Below are 20,218 nucleotides of genomic sequence, written 5' to 3'. Positions count from 1 at the left end.
GATGCAAAAAATCAGCCTGTATCTTTCTACTAGGTTTCTATATACACATCCATTCTTCCCCAACTATATATATACAAGCACTCCTTCCCAACTTAGCAACTTTCTCTTAACAGGGGACCTTATCTCAATGATGCTGTTCTTCCACGCCAATGGTTCTCTACCACAGAGCACTTTAAACATAAAGATACACGAGTCCCAACCTCAGGGGTCCCAATTCAGGTGGTATGCGGGGAGGGGGGTGTCATCATCATATATGGCCAGGTTTGAGGGGCACTGTGCTAGGTAAGCTCTTCTGTACTATACAACTTACAGAAAACTTAGAAGAACCCATCGAACACTGAGACACAGACCTTGCTTCTCATCCCCTTTGTCACAGTATTCCAAGTTATCAGAAAGTACAATTTTATCTAATTAGTAATTAATACAGAGGTATTTAGTTCTGTCTCTGTGTCAGGACAACTCTGAGAATACAAAACCTGAATTACATATAACATTAAACAGTCCCACTAATAGATAAACATATAAGAAATATGTTTTCAATATTAATACAAAAATTGCAGACAGCTTAAAAATAGCACTAGAGCAAAGGATAGTCATATACCACTGGCATCTGCTACCAAAAGGCTAGCTTCCCAGCATTCTCTTGTGCCTCCACTGAATAGGGACAATGCAGAAGAATCTTTGGATGAGGGGAAAAAAGCTTGGTCCCTGACAACGAATCCTCTAGCTGGGGAGACCAAACATACACACAAAACAATCAAGCAACTACAAAACAGAAGGGAATGAAAACTGCCCTGGGTCATAATTCTGGCTCAAAAACTGACCAGCTTTGTAACTGGGGCTGGGTCTCATTCTCTTTATCCAGAAATGAAGGCACTGAGCTGGATGGTTGCAGAGAACTGTTTTGGCTCTAAAAATCTGTAAATCTGAGTCTGCGCAAGTCTAAACAACAGAGCCAAAACTTCATATACACACTGTAGGGTGTTTAGAATGAAGTGGAGAAAAACCTAGAAAACCCTCTGTAATGCACTGGATTTGAGTTAATTTTCAAAGAAAATGATGAGCATGAATTATGCCAAAGAGTCAAAGGAAAAAAGTAATAGTTCTAAAGGATCAATTTAACTATAATATGTCCTACTCAGAAATGACTGTCTATCTTACAGGATCAATACTCTTTATTTTTTTCTATTTTTCTAAAGAAGGGCATGATGGTGAGAAGCAATCTGTCTCCAATCTTGATTTTTCTTGCTAAAGGATAATGAGACAGATTCAGGTAAACAGAATTTCCATTTGATTTAAAATTGTATAATATTTTACCTAGTTGGCGTTATCTAAATTTAAAACTTTGAGAGTTTTACTTATCTCAGGCAGTTGGGGAATAAAATAAGTGAATGGTGATTAAAAAGAGAGAAAAATCTAAATGTATTAAAAATAAGTCAATTGGATAATAATACATGTAAAATATATGTGCCATATAACAGCCACTCAGCTGGTATGTAGTTATTAAATAAGAAAAAAAGAAAAGAAAAAATGCTTCCTTTTGTTGAAAGAATTAATGAATTATTATAATTACAGTATTAGCAATTTTCAAAGGACTTTAATATATAATATTTATTTGATCTTCAGAACCCATCAACCATACAATAAAGAAAACGTTAGCTCAATTTTACTGATGAGACTACAGAGTAAGTCTCAGAAACAGATATTCAATTGGAAATAGAATGATGAAATGCCGAGTTGGAAAGGATCTTGCAGCTCAGCTAATTTCATATCCCTCCCAGGATAGAAAGCCCCCTGCAATACTCAGCCTTTCTCCAAAATTCCAAGGAATGATATCCCATAAAGGAATATATTCTATTCTTCATCAGTTTGATTCACTAGTAAGTTGTTCTTTATTTTGAGCATAAATACACCGACAGGTGATCTTTAACTAGTTCTAGTTCTGCTCACTGTAGGTAGAAATAATAAACTTAAACTTACTTCTATAAGACAATCATTCAAACTATTGACGAGGGATTTTTTCCAACAGTAGTCAAGCACATTTATTATCTCAATAGTTAAATGGTTTTAACAAATAAGAGTAACAGAAGAATTTAGTAATGTCGTATGAGGATGAAATGAGCTTGTCAAAGTTACGAATGAACTTTTAAAACATGTACAGTACTGTTCATGCCATGGTTTTCCAAGAAATAGAGAAAATATTGTCACCTAAAAGTCCAGATATTTGAATCTTTCCTGATAAATAAAGACTCTCGTTAGGTTCTCTGGGACAGAAATACTATCCTTAAACTGTACTTCTTACTGGAGAAATGGTTAAGAGCACAGGATCTGAAATCAGAGTGCCTGGGTCCACCACTAACTATGTGAATCCTGAGCAAATTATGTAACCTTTGTCAGATTCTTAATCTTTAAAATGGGAATAACACCAGTACCTACATCAGAAGGTGGATGCGGAAATAAACGGAACCATGCCTGGAAAGCAGCGTGTCTGGTATACAACAAGGGCTCATTCACACTTGCTATTAGTATTACATTAAGCACCTTTACAATAAGCACCTTTTTAAAACCTTAGGGATACTGTTGAGGACAGTATCTATCTATTCAGTAATCCCTATGTAAGAAACTGTGCTAGAAATCTGTGTCCAGACTGAATATAAGGAAAACTATTCCTTCCTCTGAGAAGCTATATGTTATTTTTTTTTTTCCTTATGGACAATGAAAATCATATGAGGGACAAATGTTCTCTTTTTGCCTCAAATTTGCAGACAAAATTGAGTAACCGGGTTGGACCCTACAGTTATACCTGTACATTTCTATTTTCCCTCAGGTTTGGATCTCCTGGGCTACCATACTTCCTATTATTCCGTTTGAATCTCTTTTTTAAAAATGTACTCTTATGGGCTTCCCTGGTGGCGCAGTGGTTGAGAGTCCGCCTACAGATGCAGGGGACGCGGGTTCATGCCCCGGTCCGGGAGGATCCCGCATGCTGCGGAGCGGCTGGGCCCGTGGGCCCGTGGGCCATGGCCGCTGGGCCTGCGCGTCCGGAGCCTGTGCCCCGCAATGGGAGAGGCCACAGCAGTGAGAGGCCCGCGTACCGCAAAAAAAAAAAAAAAAAAATGTACTCTTATAAGTTACCTCAAATGTTCTTTTGAACTAGGCAGAGGTAGGTGTAAATGCACGAGCCAATCATCAAGTACTTCGGTCTACTTGTTATCCGTACTTTATATGCTTACTTTGCGAAGAACTAATATAAATGCTGGTCCTTGGCAGATATCCTTATAAAACCTCATAAAACTTAATCAGTACATAATTCACTTAGTTCTTATAGAAAGGAGCATTAGCAGCTTTCTTCATGCTTAAAATTTGGGACTGTTGCATGTTAGATCTACTTCAATTAAATATTTGATTTTAATCTATGATAAATCATTTATAATCTACATAATATGTATATTCTTACTGCTATGCAATCTATATTCATACCTGCTTTATCTGTAAACGTTAAACCATTTCATTTTTACTCTTCCATTCAAATACCAGCATTATTTCAGATCATCTATGTGTATTCCAGATTATGAAATCTCAAGGAATCTGAGACTAAAATGTCTGGGAAAAGTAAAAAAAAAAAAAAAAAAAAAAAATCTGGGTCTCTATTTCCCAGAGGCTAAGAACAATGTGGAAATCCACAAATGTTTCCCAAATGTAACCTTTAAAAACCAAAGATAAGGCAGCTTTCAGGAAGACCTGAGGCTCTGGAATTCTACTTCTTCAAAAAAAAAAAAAAAAAAAAAGCTTAATGACCTTTAAGAAACACTGCAAAGCCTACCTGCTTAGCCTAATGTTCTAACACAGATTAAAATCTCATTGTCCAAATCAACATTTTAAGATAACCAAAGCATTTTTAACAGATGAATGAGCATATGCAGAAAATTTTGTAATTTTATAAGTTATTGTATAATCAGATATACTATGTTTGTTGAATGAATTAAATGCTTAAATCAATTTAATCAACTAATCGTTATTACCATTACTTTGAAAAATAATAAGATTCTGAGCAAAATCTAAATTCACTCCTTCAAAGGGCTTCTTATGCATTTAGCAGCTTATGGTGTGTTTCGATTCAAAAGAATGAGAAAAATGACATTGACTCAACTAGTTTACAGGTTGGGGGTGGGTAGAGAACAGCAGGTTTTATACACAGCAAAGGGGAAAACAATTACCAAAAAATTACATGAATATGCAATTGAATACAGACACGCAAATGAATAGGTGCAAAATGCAGCAGTATTGCAAATAATCTCAATAATCTGGGCTCTAAATAAATGGGGGGAGAAAGAAGTAGACACTTTCCATTATAAAAAAAGTAGTGGGGAGGTTAGATAAAGGCAGGGTGGTGCAGGGGACCAGGACACATTATCTCAGTCATCTTAATCTCCTGCAACTCTTACATCTAAATCTAAAGTTCCTCATCCTAAAAATGTATTTTCAGGATAACTGAACCCTGACTCCTGCCTCCTCAGATACAAGTTCAATTGTGTTCTTTCTACCAGCAAATATACTCATATTAAAGCCAAACTCTCATAGGCTCATGGAATTTGGAGTGACATGGGCTCATAAAGCTCTCTTAGCCCAACCTGAAAACATGAACTCAGTTAAAAACAATCAACATTCAGCATTGCCAGGAATAAGCCGAGGAGAGTAGGCATGAATACTTCCAGGGATAGGGAAACAGCCTCAGGAGACAGCCTACTTCAACTTAGGATGCCTTAATTATTCAAAGACTTGTCCACAATTGTCTAAAATCTACTTACAGTTTTCACTGATTCATCATATTTTGCTCTTTGCAATCAAAACCTAATCTTCCCTCTTCCATATTCTATCCAATTTTATAAGCACGATAGTCTTCTTACTCTTATCTAAAAAGCTATCATGAAAGAATTTGCCTTACTGACTGTTGAAATCCAGAGATACCATATCTATAGCAGTTCCCCTACTCAGCAGTCAATTAACCCTGCTACAATATAAAAAGGAATTGAGGATATTACCTTCTTCCCCTTTTTTAAAACAAGGGTACACACCCATCTTTAGTTTTTTTTAGCATCATCATTATTCTAAGTGCCACAATTTTCAAAACTTTTCTGTTACCTCTCAGTTAAACTGAGTGATTTTATCAAGAACACTTTCTGCCCCAATCTCTCTGGTTAAGGAATAAACCCTTATTTGGCACTGTTACAAGAAGGAAGGCCAATGGAAGTCAAAAGTGAACCAAAGGAAGTTGTTTAATTTGTCAAGGCATTTGAAAGCTATGATTTGAGCCTGATCTTGAAATAAATGAGAGAGGATGGAGAAGAGCATTTCAAATAGTGGTGAAGCCACAAATAATAAGAGAATTTGCAGTATATTGAAATTGATTTCTTGGACTTCAGAATGACGGATATGAAGTAGAAGTCAGGGGATGCTTCCTCTCTGGTGATTCTCCTACAGGACAAAACCTGGAGCCTCTCATTTAATTCACCAACACAGCCTCTGACCTTCTGGACCATCTCTTTGGGGCACTGCCTACTTTAAATTCTCCTTTAAGACCACCAACCCATTTTGGCTTTACAACCTCTGCAATCTCATTAACTATCGCAGTTCCAGTCACCTCCAGGAGGATAACTTGTAGATCCATTACCTTCACCCTGATTCCTGCCCTGACCTGTAGATTTGGAGTTTCAACTCTACACGACTATATCTTTAGCAATTAACTTAATATTTCCCCAAATTCATCACCACTTCTCTTCAGTCCCCGCCTATTTCTCCATCTGTAGTCTGTATATTGGTCGATGGTATCCACGGAATCACTTTTAGCTCTCTATTTTCCCCTTATTTCCCCGGCCCCAACAATCAGTTACCAGACCCTGCTACTTACAGCACCCCAATTTCTCTTAAATCTATACTTTCTCGCCCATACCCACTACCAGGGCCTCCCACCTTTTTCTGCTCCAACTGGAAATATTTTTCTAACACAAAGATTGAACGTGCTACTCCTTGGCTCAGTAAGAATTAAATTCATTTTGCATATGGGTGAAAAACTGTTATTTTAACATTGTACATATTTTAAGGTTGTAAACTCCTACACCTTTCCCATGCTCCATAATTTCACCTTGTATCTCAGTAAGAAATAAAGAGTAAAACCCCTCAGAAGATTTTCCTAAAATCCTGCATGTTGCTTGGATGATGTGATGGAAAAAATAAGAACAGGACAGGTCTATATTCATAGAGACCCAGAAGATTAAAGACTGATCCCCTATGAAAAAGAGTAGGAGAACTATTTCTTGGAGTACAGAAAGTGAGGAGAGGAAGCTTGTTCCCCTGCCCTCTGCCACCTGCCTTCAGAGGGCCTGTCACCTGCTCAACCACAAGGTGCCTTATTTTTGGTGCTCAACACTGCATAATCCAAACCAAGAAGACCTACAAACTGTGCCTTCTTCAGCTGGGGTCACTCACAGCCCAACCCAGACAGAACTGACTCGTTATTCTGAGATTCGCTCTCAACCTCCAGAAGCCAGAACTGTGCCAGTAAGCTGGCAACTGCCCGTAAACTCATCTGTCACATGGTACTTGTCGTAATCTTGAATTGCTATTTAGACAAGGGATTACAATTTAATTTGGCACACACGTAAACATCATCCTCTCTCTCACCTAGTTTACAAATTCCTTCTGGGCAGAACTATGTGTTATACATTTTCAACCATCACGGGATTTTCTACATAGCAGGAGCACAAGAAATATTTGTTGCCAGGGTTTCCTGTTCAAATATGTCGATATATTTGATAAAATATATGTGCTAGCATGAAAATGTATTTCAGACTTTATTCCTGAAACTACTTAAAAATCGGGCATAGGGCTTCCTGGTGGCGCAGTGGTTGACAGCCTGCCTGCCGATGCAGGGGACACGGGTTCATGCTCCGGTCGGGGAAGATCCCACATGCCGCGGAGCGGCTGGGCCCGTGAACGATGGCCACTGAGCCTGCGCATCCGGCGCCTGTGCTCCGCAACGGGAGAGGCCACAACAGTGAGAGGCCCGCGTACTCCCCGCCCCCCGCAAAAAAAATCGGGCATAAAAGCACATGCATATGAATCATCTTACTTCAGATCATGTGGGTGTGAATCTGAAAACAGAAGTGGACTGCAAGTCGAAACCACAAACGAAATTAATGTTAAAATAACTCTCCACAGTTCCTACTTAGTGAACTCGAAGCGACCAGAACCTGTAAAATACAACTCAGTTTCAAAAGCTTACAGTAAAAAAGCTCACCTCCTTCAGGATGTGTATGCTAATGTCAAAAGAAAATATGAAAAGTTTAAGTAACTTCAGTAAAGTGTTAATGGCAAGAGGGAGAGGAGGGGGAAAAAGAGAGACGCAGAGCATAAAAGGTAAAGACAGAGAGAGAAAATCATCTAAAACCCAGGACTGATTAAGATAGCAGGGAGGGCTGCAGCATCTTTTATCTGCTCCAATGAATCACCAGAGTTCAACTATCCAAACATCCAGACTCTAGCCAGTGCAGAATCAATCCCCCCTTAATAAAAATTGAGTAAAGATTTTTCGGAATAGAAACATAAAAATCACATCCCATGCCTTTATACAGTAGAATAATTACATTGACTCAGAAAAACAATTTGGTTGAATTGTTTCCCTCCTCTGTTTGTTGTTGTTCTAACTAATTTTCCATTTGCAAATGGCCTAACTTTAGACTGTGACAATTTATGTGTTTCCTTTTCCCCAAAATCTTTTATTATAAAAATATAATGCTAGTAAAATAATTGCATACTTTTATTAGAACTTTCCATGAAATCACCTCACCAAGATCCAGGAAATGAGGTTCAAAGAAACAGGAAAGGCTCTTACACACCCAAAAATTCCACAGCTCCCCCAGTAGCCCTGTAAAGATCACTCAGTTATGTATATTAAATCCTTGTATGTGAACTGACCAAACAAGGCCAACAGGCATGATTCTTGCTGGCCAGAAATCATAGCCTTCTAACTGCACTGCTGGTCTCTCCAGCTCCCCATACAGCCTGGAACACGAGATCAGTTGGTACAAAGACACTCTTCCCACACATGCTTAATCCTCCTCCCTTGCCCCAGCCCCTCCACTGCTTCCATTCTGCCAACTTCCAACCCTGTGCTAATACAAAAACTCCATTCTATCTGCTTCTATTCCCAAGGTCCCGAACGCTTCTTGCTGAGAAAGGCAATCAACCATGCTGACCGTGTCCACTAAAAATTCATGCTGTTCATTCTTTGTTAAGCCCTCAGTGTTACTGAGCAGTGCTTTTGTTTGCCCCGGATTGACTCCCTCTTGAATTCTTCATTCTTCCCAATCTTTTCTACACATCTCAAATTTCTTGACTCATCCTAACACGCCCCCTTGCTCTCAGCAAATGTTACATCTATTTTGCTGAGAACATCTAGGCCTTCAATAATCTCTTTCTCACATGAAATTTTCTCTAGATGATCACTCATCCTTTTCTCCCACCCCCATCTCAAAGGGGAACATTCCCCACTTTCCTAAGACTGATCTCATCATCTCCTTCCTTCCTACAATTTTACTCTTTCAATTACAAACACCCACTGCAGCACGGTCCACCCCCATGCTCTTTCATCTTTTCTCTCTCTATCCCCTGGCTTTCTTTCCATTAGTGTGTGGTGGACATGCTCAAAATCCGCCCATCCAAAAGGAGCCTTCTATACCCCCTGCTTCTCCCTTAACAAACCAGAACTCTCTCATCTTCCATGACCTCTAACACCTAACACTTCTGTGACCAATCCTTACGGACTCTGTATTCTTTTCCTTCTCCTCCCAAAAGGGCAGCCATTCTCCCAAGTCTGTCTTCAGTCCTCTCTCTCTCACTCTTGTGCCCATCCATCAGCTACTTGGTGGTGAACTCGTAGTCTGTGCGCCTGACCCTCACCACTCTCCTAGTAACAAATTCTCTTTTTCAGTGGCCTACTGGCTATCCTGGCTTAAGGATAAGTTCCATGGAACCAACATGATCAAAAGAAGACTCAACGGCTCCTCCCATGTTTCCACTCAGGCTAAAAAGCAAACCTGTGGATTACCTTACATTTCTACCTTTCCACCTTCTCCCATATTAAATATTTTGCCCAACCACATCAATTCCATTGAACAAAATTTAGACACTGTGCCTGGCTGTAGGAGATTCAAAAATGAATAAGTAAAAATCAATGCCCTGAACAATTTCTCACAGCAAGATAGAGCTCTATCCTACTTTTGCTATCATTCTTAAATCCATATTCTCAATTCTACTCCCACTGGTACTGCCCTAGGTCCTCTTATCTTTTGCCAGGCTATTATAATAGCCTCCTGGAAAATCACTGCCTTCACTCTTGCCTCTCCCTCCAAAATCATCCTTTGAACTGTCACCAGATTTGTTTTCCTAAAAACACCAATTTGGTCCTATCCTTACCCTATCAAGAACTTTCAATGGCTCTATTGCCTACAGAAAGGACATACAAATTCCTCAGCAGGAAAATCAGGGCCCTCCTCACAATTACTTTAGCTTATCTTTACAACTTTACCTTTTTCTCAGCTCCTTTAATGCAGCTCACACAATGGTCTTAGTGAAGTCCTCCACACTCTGTAACAGTCCCTTCCAAGTCTTGCTTTCCACATCCATGTCCACAGAGGAGAGTTTGACTATGCTTCTTAGTCCAACTCAAATCAAAAGTTTTCTCTGAGGTCTTTCCGAATGCCCCAGCTAGAGATGCTTTCTCCCTCCCATGTTCTGCCATCATTTTCTTTGTGCCTCTGTTATAACCTTTCCATCTACCTTATATTATAGGTATGTGTAAACTTATTTATTTCTCCCATCACTCTGCAAGTCCCAGATTTCATTCATCAATCTATTTCTCTCTATATCTGTCATACAGCATCATATCTATCTATCTATAGATAGATATGATGGAACATTCACAGAGCACCTGAGTAAGGCAGAAATAAACGATGTGAAGACAAACAAAAAGGCTATAGTAGAGATGAAAATCGGTATTAAAAATTTATCCTCTGTACAAGTATCCTGAATTATAAACACAAACATATAAATGCTTTCCCTAGTCCCATCCTCCACCCTGACCCCCAAACCGATGCTGTTCATCGCCTTTTGCTGCCATGACTCACACTTGCTCTGGACAGCAATCAAGCCCTCCGTTTACCCAATCATTTATTCCACAAATATATACTAGGGCCTACTTCAAGGTAAGCTGTGCTCCTCCCTCTCTCAAGATTTTGTGTCATCATCTTGTTTCTTAACATGGTCCCCTCCAGCTCAGTTCATACCATGCTATCCCTTAGAACTTTATTCGCAGTTCTCAACTCAAACACTTCAACCTCTCCAAACACTTTTTAGTCGTACCTTTTTTAACCGCTTCCTTCCCCCCTCCCCTCTTAGTTTTTTCCCAGTTACATCCTCCTCTTACGCATTTGATTCTTTTACTTAGCAGAAGGAAAATGACTATGCCTAGCTGATAAGGCTTGCACTTCTCTAACTAAACGTGTAAAATGAACGTTAGTTCCTTTAGGCATACAGAGAATTGGGAATATAAAGTCCAAGGTGCTTGAAAATGCCCCCAAATCCTCTTCCAAATCTAGACAAGTTTCCTTATCGTTTTCCAGTTAAGCCTGTTCTTTCTCAAGCATCTGTATTCAAAATGTTTCACTCAGTTTTGTTCGTGGTTATTTGTATGCGGTTGCCAGAAACATAAGAGTATGTTCTCTATAATTTATCATTGTAAATATACAAAATTTTCAACAATCTTTTGAGATTATGGAGGTAAACATAAGTTATCATTCTGTTTCTATGAGAAAAGATAATCCAGATTCCAAAAGTCCAATTTACAGGTGAATACAGCTCACATGCAAATTAGGGACTTCTTTCCTTATTATTGCATAATGCTGGGATCCTCAGAGAGAAGTGTAGGGTGGTGGGACAAAAATATCTACTGAGGTGGGCAGAAGAAAGTATTAAAAGATCTATTTATTTACTTATTTTTATCTCATCCTTTTAAATTTTTATTCATATATTTCTTTTCTAATATTCACAATATATTTGTACTATAGTACATATGATCTTGACAGGAAACTTTTTTGAGGATGAATACTCAGGCCTAGTTTTATTAATTGGGATATGGGATAAAAATGCTGGCGAGCTCTAAGAGACGGTACATGTGGAGTGATATGATTTAAAGTCTGGAATTTGAAAAAGGGACTTTTCTCAAGATTTTATTAAGGCTTTCTACCAAATATATATATATATATATATATATATATATATATATATATATATGGCATGTCTTTCTACAGATAAAAGCCTCTAAAAACAATGATTCTCAACTAGAGATAAAGAGCACCTGGAGCTTGTTAAAAATGCAGATTCTTGAGTCTTACTCTCAAGATGCTGATTCTGTAACTCTGGAGTGGAGCCAAAGATGTCAGTAGCCTTGAAAGACTAGGATAGCAAGTCAACACCATCGACATTCTGGGCCAGATAATTCTTTGTTGCGAGGCGCTGCCCTGTCCTGTGCATTGCCAGTTGTTTAGCGTTATCCCTGGCCTCCACCCACTACATCCCCGGAGCAGTCACCCCCACCCCTGTTACGACCACCAAACATGTCTTGAGAGGTTGCCAAATGTCTCCTGAAAGGCACTATCGTCCCCGATTGAGGACCAGAGATAGAAGCTGCCCAAAGATGACACACTTTGAGAAATGCCACTCTTAATCAAAAGGATAAAACGGTATGATAAAAGTTGAAGAATATGGATATTACGAGCATACGTGGTATAATTGAAATAAACAGGCTTCCCATACAGGAAACCTGATTAGCCACTATAAATTCCTGACAAATCAGCTAAGCTTCTAAGTCAAAGCTCTTCTTGTGTAATTTCAACTTGAACATCTTCTCCCTAGCTTCTATTTTAAATTATTTTTAATTAACTTTACTGGCATTTTGCATCCTGCTATGAAAAGTCCGCCTAATAGTCTCAGAGGACTCTCCCAAGAGAGAAGAGTGCATTAAATCACACATTATCACATTAAAGAATATTCCAGCACACAGTCCAACAGTCTACATCTTGGCAAATGCAATGGGGGAGGGAGCGGGGCTGCAGGGGCCGGAACAGGCTCAAGCAATTCGCAGTATCCAAAGCTGATTATCTTCAATTCATCCATCCACAGGAAAAAAAGCTGCATTCATTCTCTACTTCAACCACATTTACCACAAAACACCCTGATTTCTACTGTGTATGAGACCTTGGGCAAGTCACTTAAAGTCTCTGGACATCTCTTCTAGAAAAGTGAGCCAGTTAGACTAAGTTATTTCTAAAGATCCTTCTAGTTACAAGTCACAAATATGGAAGCACTTAATCAAAAGGCTCTTTCAACCACATGGATTCTAATAACTTTTGCACAAAAAAGCAAATACCTATCAGGATTGATAACACAATGAATTTTAAGATGCTTGATCCAAAAAAGAAAAAAAATGAGAATTAGGTGAACCCCCTATACAAGAGCCGTTCTCTCTTAAAACAAAAATAAGTTTGGCCCAAACTGTCCTTCACTTATCGAGACACTTATACACGTACTTTGCTTGAGAAGGCAAATCAAGTCAATCTTTCAGAAGTTCGTCATAAACAGGGAAATGGTTTTAAATCACAGGTTTACTTCCTATTTTCTATAATAGAGATCACAAATCAGCTGTATACAGGCCATTTCCAGCCTGCAGGTGTGGTTGTTTTGTTTGGCCTGGATAAAAATTGAATTTCATTAGTTGCCAACTTTTAAAAAGGGCGCAATGATACATAAAACTCCCTATTTCCAGTATCTCTTGAAATACCGGAAGATATTAACCCAAATGGCAACAATGAGCTGGACCTGAGAAGTACCGTCTCCTGGGCCTGCGCTCTACAGTAGTCCCCAGTCCCCACTGCTCCTTACCTTCCCACACCCATTCTGGTTCCCTCTGACAGCCTGGGGCATATGAGCTTAAGTCCTTGATCTGTAACAATTTTCAGAATGCACAAATAAGATTTTTCATGCTTTCAGAGCAATAGAATTGTGCTTGCAGAATCACAGCCAAAGGGGAGAAGCTCTAAAGAGAGAGAGCTATGCTCTCAATACGAAAAACTTCCACAACTATGAATGCTGATGAGGAGAAGGCACTACACTGTAGGTGTCTAACTAACCATCTGCAAGAATGTAGAAAGAAATTCTAGATTTGATGGGGAGTTCAGACTAGAGACCCCCTAAAATTACTTTCATCTTGAATTTTCTATGCCTTTGGTTAGTAGTACAGATAGTGCATCACAACACAGTAATATCTGTATAGATTATATCGTGTGTCTTTATGTGATATAATATGTATATATATGCACATACATATTAATACACATATATATTGTACTTTGTTCGCAGGCGAAGACTTGATCTTATCCTCCCCCTTCATGAAAAGACATTTTCTGTTAACTTTCATAGAACATTCCATTTTTCTCACTGATTTTAATATATAAAATTGTAAAATTAGGTTTCTATTAACTAAGCAGCCTTATCTTACCAGAGTACTATTCAACTATTATTCTGAAAAGATGATCAATAACCCAAGGACAGAAGGATGAGGATGAAAGAACTCTGAGCAGGAGCTTAAGAGAAGAGTGGCTCGCGGGCAAAGGTTCTTCACTAACGTCTTTACCAATAAAACCACCCTAACCATGGCGGCTACGTCTTGAAGCTTTCTCCCTACCCACTTGCTCCAAAATGTTTTTTTCTTTCAGCTTATGAAATCTGCTTGTTTGAGACACAATCTTTTAACAAGATTCTGAGGATTTTCTTTTTTAAAAACTCAACTTTATATTACATTTACAATTAAATTGATGCCTACTTAGAGGATGTGGTGAGTCAAAGTTAAACTACTAAAAAAAAAAAAATGTTGCTGAGGTTAAGTCAATTTTCAGGTAAAACATAACCCGAGAGTTTCCACACTGATAATGTGTTGTATGCAGTCCACATTCTCCTTCAGACCATTCTAGATGCTGGCTTCTTAAAGTCAGATCATGTGATACCTTACAGCATTACATCTGTACACTGCATTATCACTGCAACTTCTACTGACTTAAAAAATGTGTATTATTAAAGCTGGACATTGTAGATATCACTAGTTCTAAATCAATTGTTTTTCTAGTGTGTTTGAGGTTGATTTTGACATAAGCATTTGTTAACAATAGTGATGAACACCTCAAGTGTGAACCTAAACATCCCATCAAGGAGTTGATATGACTACTGAGGGCATGCCTAATGACAAGAAAATGATTGCCTTGGCAATACAGTGTGAGGAACATGGGCTGCTTCTGGGAAAACGTGTTTATCGTTCTAGTTCTGATTTGCTGATTTTCTCTGTTTAGAAAAAATGACTCACTGTTTAGGAGCAAAAAAAAAACAATGATAAACATAATTCAATTTCACAGCCCTTGAATTCCACATTTTAATTTAGCCATGCATGTTTTCTGCTCTTACCTATTGTGGGTTCGACACTCACTTCTTCTTTTCCACTTTTTACTGCCTTAACAAAAAGAATCCCAAAAAGCTCATTACGTTATTGCTAAAGGGGGTGGGGGCGGGGGGCATGGATCAGATAGGCTTAAAATCAAGAGAAAAAGTAAAATAGGTTTTGGAGCCCTGGAAAATTATTTAATTTGTATCAGTGTCAGAACTCTTTAAATCAGAACCACCCTAAGAGGAAAATACGTCAGGAGATTAAGATCCTTGTTCTCTGTCACCAATGAAAACCTGAAGTATGTTACCTTCAAGAGAAAAAAGATACTGTTTGACTTGTTAATAAGCTTATTGTGGAATTTTCCCAGAAACAGAAGTATTTTCTTTACAGGCTGAATGTGTTTACGCTTTGGAGGAACACAAAGAGCTAATTCATTCTTGAAAAGCATTTCTTTTGAAGCCTGTGTATTTCAAAACAAAAATAGTTATTGAAAACGTATGCATGAGCCATCCCAAAGCAATTGGTCACAGAAACCTGGATTATCAGAGTTGCAGACGAGCCCACAAGAAACAGGAAGATGAAGGGAGAGTGCAGGCTTGTTCAGAACGCAGTGTCAGTCCTTGATCTGATGAACGCACAGAACTGAAGAGAAGTAGTGGGGAAGCGCTTCAGAGCCCACACTGACGGGTCTTAGGCCCTGAAATGCATATGCTTAAGAAAGAAGCGATCCTGTTTCTCCGCAGCCAAAGGAAGGGGGGAGCGGAGGGACCAACGGATCCCGCCCTCTTATCCGGTTGTTGATCTAGCGCTGCAGTGCTGGAGAACTTGCTTGAGTAATGCTAACTATGCAAAAGTTCACAAGGACGAGGTTGGCTCGGTCCTCGCACCAATTCCCCCCACACAGACCCCAAGCAGTAAATGTGCGAACACATTTTAAAATGCAACAATGACAAAGGAGCTTGCAACTTGCAAGCGACACTCACCCTGGGCCGCGTCGCCCAGCCGGCCACCACCCGCCTCGGCCCCGAGCTGGGGCCCGGGAGCGGGGTCTTCACCCGCCCCGGACATGGGCCGCTTCACGGAACCCTCGCCGCGCCTCCGCCTAGCTCGCCGCCCTGCGGGGCGGACACACTAAGGGCTCGGAGATGTTGGGTGCAGGCAACTGACCGCTTCTGGCGGGGATTAAAAAAAAAAGTGTTTTGAGAGAAGAGCACACCACCCCTGCAGGACATTCCCTCCCCCTCTGCTTCCCTTCCCCAAACCCCACCCCGGGGAAGTTTTGACTTGAAACCCGGGAGGAAAACTGTTACCCAGCAAGTTGACAGCAGTGAGTCCTAGGGGGTCGAAGGGGGGCTGGGGTACCCAAGGGGGAGAGGCTGGGAGATCGGATTTGGGATCAGAACCCATCCTCCTCCCGCCCGGGGGACCGCCACCTACCTCGGCATCCCCCCCAACTCACTCAAAGCCCCTTCCTCCTCCTCCTCTTCCGCCTCGGAAAGTTAGCGAGGCTCCGGCAGGGGCCGTGGGTCGCGCTGGCCCGACGGCGGCCACCCCTGGGTGTCCCTCCCCTCCTCCCTCCCGCTCAGCGCACACCGCAGTGGCGGCAACGGCGGCAGCAGCCGCTCCTCTGCTCGGCGCTCTCCGCCTCCTCTTTCCAGCTAGCTCAGCCCCGCTGGCTCCCCTCCGAGCGGGGCTCTCTCCCCTCTGCCTCTCTTTCCCCCTTACAGCGCGCCTGTACTCCAGAAACACTTCTCCCTCTGTGGCTCCTTTTCAGCATATCCGGGTCGGGGAGGCCTCGAACTCTTGGCTCTCGGCCCCGAGGCTGGGGGCGGCGCGACCCGGGCTCGGCCGCAGGCTCCCTAGCGCCCAGCTCTGTCTGGGTCAGGAGGCCAAAGCCCTACAGGGCTGGCGCTGGGGAAGATGGGGGGCAGGGGGGACGCCGGTGGGGGTGGGGGGGGAAAGGAGGGAGCAGGCTCTTCCCTGGCTGCTCCAGAGTGCCCCCCACCCAGAGAGTCACCGCATTCCCTCTCCCTACTCCTCTTCCCAGCCCTGCCTCAGACCCACTGACATTCAGGGGATGCCCTGAGGAAAGTAGAAGCCTTTAGGATGAACAATGCAAAACGAAGAAAGTATCAGACTTTCCCGGTGGAATACAGTAAGGGTGGTTTTGAAACCTTGACCCCTAGCTGAGTGTTTAATCTCTGACCCTAAAGTAACCTTTATGCTGTTTTTCAGTTCTTTCTTTCTTTGTATTGGTCAAACACCATCCTGGATAAGGAAAAACCTTTTGCAGTTGCATGAAGACCCTGGAGGCGTCCGGGCAGGCAAGGGTGACACCCTTGAGGATGCACTGGCCCAGGGCCTCAGGCCCAGTCTATTACAGGAGGAATGCCTCCCCCACAGATGACTTCTGTGGTGAGATAAACTTGTGGTCGGAAGTAAAAAGTTGATCAACTCTCCATTTATAAAGGAGATGTTCCAGTTGCAATTTAATCTGATGAGCCAAGAATAACAAGTATAAAATAATTTGCAGATGTAAAGTATTTCTGATAACTTTTGCTCTTTATTTCATTGTGAATGAAATGCAAAATTTGTAGAAAGCTAGAACAAACTCATTCTCTGACTTTCTAGGACAAGAGTAATGACAATAATGTTCTCAAAATTGGAGAAAATGTACATTGGATACATCTTCCTTCTAGGGGTATCAATAATATCCCAGGAATTTCATATCTTCAAAAAACCAACTGGAATTGATTCCAATTGACTGAGAAGTCCTATTTCTTACCCTTAAAGAATTGGTGCAACCAAATTTACTTTCAATTAAACCTGAAAAACACAGCCTTTGAAGTTTCTGCTGACAGTCATTCAGACCATATTCTGCCCCAAAAGACAAATGACATTTTGCCCAATGACCTGTGACTAACAAATGCCTTTTTTTTTTTTTTTTAATTTAGAGATTTCAGGAATGGTATGTATAAAAGTGCCTTAACTCTCTGAAAACTTGTCTGGGGGCCTGGACTATTTGGAATCTGCTTGATGAAAACAGATCAATTCTGATCTGCATTACATTAGAGAGCAAACATTTGAGGAAGCTTCACGCCTAGATACTATTTTATCCCTATTTTATATATTGCCTTGCCTTTTTAAAAAATGTACCCTCACTAAGATGTTAAACTCCACGAATATTTAAGAAATTACAGCACTCTTCTAGAAAGTCATAGTCAGCGGTAAATATTTGTTAATTAAATTTCACACAGTACTTAATGTTGCACACATGGTAGGTGATTCAATAAATACTCCTTGAATTAAATTTAAATATCTTACTCTTTAACAGTGAAGAAATAAGATTCAAATAAAAATATTAGGAACAGGGGTGGGATAGGGAGGGTGGGAGGGAGGGAGACGCAAGAGGGAAGAGATATGGGAACATATGTATATGTATAACTGATTCACTTTGTTATAAAGCAGAAACTAACACCCATTGTAAAGCAATTATACCCCAATAAAGATGTTAAAAAAAAAATATTAGGAACAAATGAGAGGCTGTGTGGTAGAATCACCAAGACAGTCAAATGCTATATCTTGCTCAGCAAAACTTTGAGCAAGTTAGTCAATCTCTCTATGCCTTGGTTGCTTCATAAGTGAGAATGATAAAAGAAACTCTTCACAGGGTCCCATAAGGACTAAATAAGATAATTTTCAGAAGGACATCAGCTATGAGGAAAGGTACTCAAAACTATTAACTATTATTATTATTCAGCAGAAGCATTTTGATGGGTAGTGTTGAACATGGCATAATGACTATATCACAAGGGCCACATCAAAATACCAGGTAACCATGCCTGGTATACATGTGCAATCTATGCTTTACACAAATTATCTCAAAGACTTCTGACATCAGCCCTCCCAGTACCTTGCCAGGATTACACTGCTAGGATTTATAGCTCAAGTCTGTCTGACCGAAAGCCTATCTTGTGTCTTTAGGTAAACTCAGGTCTTCCTTCTAGGAGCACCTAGAAGTCCATAAGCTTAGTATTTGATAAACCAGCAATTAAGTGTGGGCTCCTAAGTGTTCCCCAGGCTGTCCATTTACCCCATCCTTTGCTGTATTTGTCTTTCTGACTCATCACTTAGCCTGGTTCCTGAAGAGCACTCCAGTGACCTCATCCTCTCATTCTTTTATTCAACAAATATGTATGGAATTGGGAGGCACTGTCATGGGGGCTGGGGATGCAGCAGTGAAGATGATCAACATGGCCACTGCCTTCATGGAACTCAGTCTAGAAGGAGATATGGACACACAACCACTTAACAACAGTGGCTGAATGGGATGGCAGGGGAAGTTCTGGAATGCCATGGTAATTCTTTTTTGCAGGGAGATACAGTCTGGTCTAGGAATCAGGGAAAAGTTTCTGGAAAAAGTTATGTCTCTCCTGGAAGCAAAAGAAGAAATTGATAAGAGAAAAGACCGGTCTAGGCAGTGTGGGTGGAAGTGCAGAGGTTTGAGGGCAGCCTAGCATCAATGAAGAACTGAAAGAAGTCCAGTATCAGAGGAGAACCCAATGTGAGGGGGAGAGAGATGGAAGCCGGAGAGAAGAGTAGAGGTCTTAGCAACTTTGAACAAGGAGGATATATTTTCCAAATTTCTATTTATAAAAGGAACTCTGGTATAATATGTAAAATGATTTGGAGGCACTGAGATTGGAGCTCGGAAGTCCAATTAGGAGGCAAGGGATGATGATAGAAGTGGGAATGGAGCCAAATAGGCTGAGATAAAGGATAAGGAAGCTAGAGGAATCAAGGATGACTTCCAGTTTTCTGCATCTTGATGAATGGGGGTAATACTACCTACAGAGATGGAAACATTCAGGAGAAGCAGGTTTGGGGAAAAGCTGCTGAGTTAGTCATGTGGATGATGTAGTGTCTGAGAAACCTGTGAAATGGCTCATTGGAACCATGCAGTAGGCTGCTGGAGAGGTGTCTGGAATACAAGCGCATAGATGGTATTTACTGGCAAGGAGGTCATGAGTACCCAAGGTGGGCATGCTGTGTTAAGAACAGAAGGCCTAAAACACAGCTATGCCCTGAAACTCAACCCAAATGTGTGCTTACTGGCCCCTCTCCGTTTCTCCACACCGTTCTCAATGCGATAATACTTTTACCTGACTAGCTTCGAGAGTCACCATTATTTAGTACTACTACTGCCTGTGCCCCTCCACCAGCCCAGATGCCCCAGGTATCACCTGATGGTCCTGATTAAACCGGATTTGGTCATGTCCCAAACTCTAGTCATCTTGATAGATGGAAACCTTCCCTGGGGACCAGCCTTCCTTTAGAATTAAATACCCTAGCCCTGGCTCAAAGCCCTCTGCCACTGAAATCCCAATGTGCCTTACAACCATTCCTGCCTAGTGATATACACACTGATGATGATGTAATAATACGTAAACACGTTGTGAAAGAGATCTGACATGAGCTAAGCAAATGAAATGAACTAATTAAAAGGATTTATAAAGCATCCTTGTGGACTACCACATCTTCATCACTCAGTCAACATTCAAACATTTATTGTTCACCTATTATATTCTAGGCCACGTGTTAGTTTCTGAGATTTTTTTTTTTTAGTTTGATTTAATGTCTTGAAAAGCAGCTAAATTACTTTTCAGTTGG

At 40.7% G+C, this 20,218-nt stretch overlaps 1 protein-coding gene across 1 annotated transcript in view; it reads right to left on the bottom strand.

Moving 5' to 3' along the window:
• MDFIC (MyoD family inhibitor domain containing) overlaps positions 1-16,112 on the bottom strand; it is a 99,654-nt gene extending 83,542 nt beyond the window's left edge. Inside the window, exons 1-2 of the mRNA XM_060019953.1 lie at positions 15,986-16,112; positions 15,532-15,720 (exon numbers count right to left, since the gene is read on the bottom strand). Coding sequence (XP_059875936.1) covers positions 15,532-15,616 — 85 coding nt within the window. The 5' untranslated portion in view covers positions 15,617-15,720; positions 15,986-16,112. The remainder of the gene's footprint in view (positions 1-15,531; positions 15,721-15,985) is intronic.
• Between the last annotated feature and the right edge of the window lie 4,106 nt (positions 16,113-20,218).

This window comes from Delphinus delphis, chromosome 9, assembly GCF_949987515.2.
Source record: "Delphinus delphis chromosome 9, mDelDel1.2, whole genome shotgun sequence".
Classification (NCBI taxonomy): Eukaryota; Metazoa; Chordata; class Mammalia; order Artiodactyla; family Delphinidae; genus Delphinus; species Delphinus delphis.
Note: the sequence above shows the minus strand (reverse complement) of the source record. Positions and strands in the feature narration are given on the sequence as shown.